General features: G+C 47.6%; 1 protein-coding gene across 1 annotated transcript; it reads right to left on the bottom strand.

Moving 5' to 3' along the window:
• Positions 1-219: 219 nt before the first annotated feature.
• LOC147428623 (calcium-dependent protein kinase 20-like) lies at positions 220-2639 on the bottom strand. Its single transcript, XM_086497046.1, has one exon. It carries the CDS (start codon positions 2490-2492, stop codon positions 1158-1160), a length of 1335 nt encoding a protein of 444 aa, XP_086353172.1. The 5' UTR covers positions 2493-2639; the 3' UTR covers positions 220-1157.
• Between the last annotated feature and the right edge of the window lie 629 nt (positions 2640-3268).

Here is a 3268-nt window from a genome sequence, read left to right as displayed (position 1 = left end):
GCCAAAAATATTATTCCTTGGAAACGTGATTGCAGACTGCACTAACACCCTTGCCTCGTCACTTATTACAACATTGCCTCATCGTAAGTGCCCACTATCACGTGAAGCCAATCACAAATTGTAGAGACTAATCACCTTACTTTTCAGGCCAAAACTTAATTTTTTTATTTTTAGTTAGTGACAAAAAGGGTACTCAACACTATAGCCATGAGCAGGCCAAAAACTTGGACGATGGACGGTCAAGGAATCTTGAAACTTGTAGGTTTTGGGGAAATTTGAACCACTCACAATTCCCGCCCGGGACTCATGATTGAGTCGAGAGAGCGGAGTAGCAGCTCAAGCTTCAACGTACTAGCCTTCATTGAAGCAATGGGCTTATAAATATGTGATCGGGTCCGAAGGCTTTAAAATTGGGGCTTTGTGGGCTACCATTACCATTGCCACAAATTTAATCCATAAGGTATGAAATATGTAAAGAATGTTGAATGCAAATTAATAGCAGGAAAACAGAAAATGAGAAGGCACCAGACAACAAGATTTACGTGGTTCGGCAGGGTGCCTACATCCACGAGGAATTGGGGCCAGAGATTTACAAAGCTGCGAACAACTCATACGTTTTTGTACATTTAATTAGAGCAGCAATACCGTACTGTGCCCCCTGTTATTTAACCCATTGCAAAACATCAGTCCAACCCATCACATTGCCAGGGGTTGGAGATCAGTACCTATGTAAAATTGAGAGGCCCAGTGAATGGCTTTCCCTTCGGGTCAGATCAGTGAGCTGATTATAAGTGAGGCTTTTACCTTCAAGATGCTGCAAGCTGAGAAACACTAATTTGGGCTTGCCTTTGATGATCATCTGAGCCGGTTTTGTCACGGCACTTTTCGATTCATCGTAGCTCATAATTGTTAATTACAGCTAATTCTTGTCCAAAAATTGCCTTCATTCGATGTTGGGCTCCACTTTGGGCTTGCCGTCGCTCGATGCCCTGATCTGGTTTTGTCAAGGCACTTTCCAATTCATCGACTGACTTCATCAATGACAGCCCATTAAACTGTTATTACTCCACCAAAACAGATGTTGTGAAGGCCTTATAAATTCCTTGATGAGGTATATCTCCTTACCATTGCCCTGTAATTATATCCACCGGGTCGAATCACATGGCCCTCACCGTGCCCATATTTTTGGGCAGGGCATTCCCCCAATGCTGTAGGTAGCATTTTCTGCTCATGGGTTTGCGGGCTCTAATTCTGGCCTTGGGGGCAGTGGGTCCATTATCCAGCTTTTTGATCTCTTGACTGCACCCAACTGCGGCATCGACATGACCCGCTACGCATGACAATTTGCTGCCTATGCTCTGTGAACAATTAGCTGGCACTGTTGTTCCTAACATGCATGTTTGACTGATTGTCGTTGGCAACTGCGGACCATCATAATTATCGACGAGTGCTAATTCCGTGGGAGGTGGTATATTGAGAAGCAGCCACGGATGACACAGGAGCTCATCCAATGTAAGCCTGTTTTCTGGGTCCTTGCAGAGGATGCGAGCAAGGAGGTCCTGCGCTGAGGATGAGAGGCCAAAATCATCGAGTCTTAGTTGGTTGCAGAGGATGGCTTGGTGAATGGCAGATTTGGGAGCATCACGAGGTAGCTGTCCAATGTCAAAAGGCAAATCAGCTGTGAGAACTAGGTGAAGAACAACACCCAAACTCCAAATGTCGGCACGGTGGTCATAACAGCCCTTGATAACTTCAGGGGCCTGGTATACTGAGGTTCCGGCGGGTTCGCAAAGCTTGTCTCCTGGCGCAATGAGTTCAGCCATGCCAAAGTCTGCGAGGATCGCTTCCTCGGTGCCGTTGCCATCATGGATGCGGCGGAAGAGGACATTTGCTGGTTTGATGTCACGGTGGACGATACCGCGAGAGTGGCAACTGGCAAGAGTGCGAGCGAGGCTGGCAACGATGAAAGCAGCCTCGCGATCATGGAGCTTGAAGAGGGGAGGGCGGGCATAGAGCTTGCTGAGCAGATCGCCTCCGTCACAGAAGGCGGTGAGGAGATGGAAGCAGGTGTCGTCGCCCTCGAAGGTGGAGACGAGAGGGAGGACACCGGGTATGTCGCGCAGGTCCTGAAGCAGGTCTGCCTCCCATCGGAGCTGGGTGTCTGCAAACACCTCCTCGGCGCTCAACTTTCGTTTCCTTTCACAAGATGAGAGGTCATGAACATCATGATGAGTCGAGTCCTGCTGGACGTGGGCCGGGGATGCAGAACAGTCGTGCAGTCTTCGCAGCTTCTTGCTGCTGCTAGGGCTAGGGTTAGGTCTAATGACATGTGACCTGATGGTTTTACAGGCGAAAAGTTGTGTGCGAGTTTTCTGGTCCGTGCAGAGGAGAACAAGGCCTTGCCCGCCTTCGCCCAGCTCTTGCACAACTTCCAAACCGGTGCGGCTCTCCAAGGTGGGGCAGCAGACGTACTGTCGTCGACGAGGAGCCATAGATGGGTTTTGGCTCGGAGCTTCAGCTTCTTCTTCTTCTTCTTCCAAACAGCTAGGAAGTACCCTTCCGCTCCACGCCTATCTCCTTAAGAAAGTCTCATAATCTGGACGCCATTCTTTATTCGCGGAGGTCAAATTTTTCATGTCATTCTTGGCAGGGCTTGTTCCCTTCTAAGTTCTATAGGAATGGGTATTGCATCTGCCAAACATGCTCTTTTCTTTTACTTCTCATCAAACCTCTTGCTAAGTTACGACAATTTTGGTGATTTTTATGATATTTCGTCCGTAGTGGAGCCAATTTGTAGTGAATCAATAAATGGGCGAATCATGAGGGTAGGTAGGCAGGGCAATAGACAAGGGATGGAAGGCGCGCTGAGGGCAGTGAAGGTCAATATTGCTAAGGACAGAAAAGCAATTAAAGAGAGGAGAAATTGGCGATGGCGAGGAGGAGCTACGCTCGTAAGGCGTCACAACGATATACTGAAGTGACCAAGGCGTCGTGCTAGTCCGGTTATCTTAGCATGGGACATATTGTTTAAGTAAAGTCTGTTGCCAAGTAGAGAGTCGTCAGTTGGAACTGGTTAGCTTGAAATGTTAAGGGTCCAATGACGAAGGTCACGTATTCAAATTTACTCAACATCTTTCTTCCATATGAGGGAGCTAAGCTACATTCCAAATGAGTTGTACAAATCCTTACAGTGCCACGGAATCTACAAATTTCTCGAGTAAGAAGGGATAAGTAATGGAGCCAAATGAAAATATTCCCTTCCATACGG

Source organism: Adiantum capillus-veneris, chromosome 23 (assembly GCF_014529385.1).
Source record: "Adiantum capillus-veneris isolate H3 chromosome 23, ASM1452938v2, whole genome shotgun sequence".
In the NCBI taxonomy this organism is placed as follows: Eukaryota; Viridiplantae; Streptophyta; class Polypodiopsida; order Polypodiales; family Pteridaceae; genus Adiantum; species Adiantum capillus-veneris.
Note: the sequence above shows the minus strand (reverse complement) of the source record. Positions and strands in the feature narration are given on the sequence as shown.

Excerpts from the sequence above, each read along its gene's own strand:
- LOC147428623 (XM_086497046.1), bottom strand. The coding sequence starts at position 2,492 with ATGGCTCCTCGTCGACGACAGTACGTCTGCTGCCCCACCTTGGAGAGC.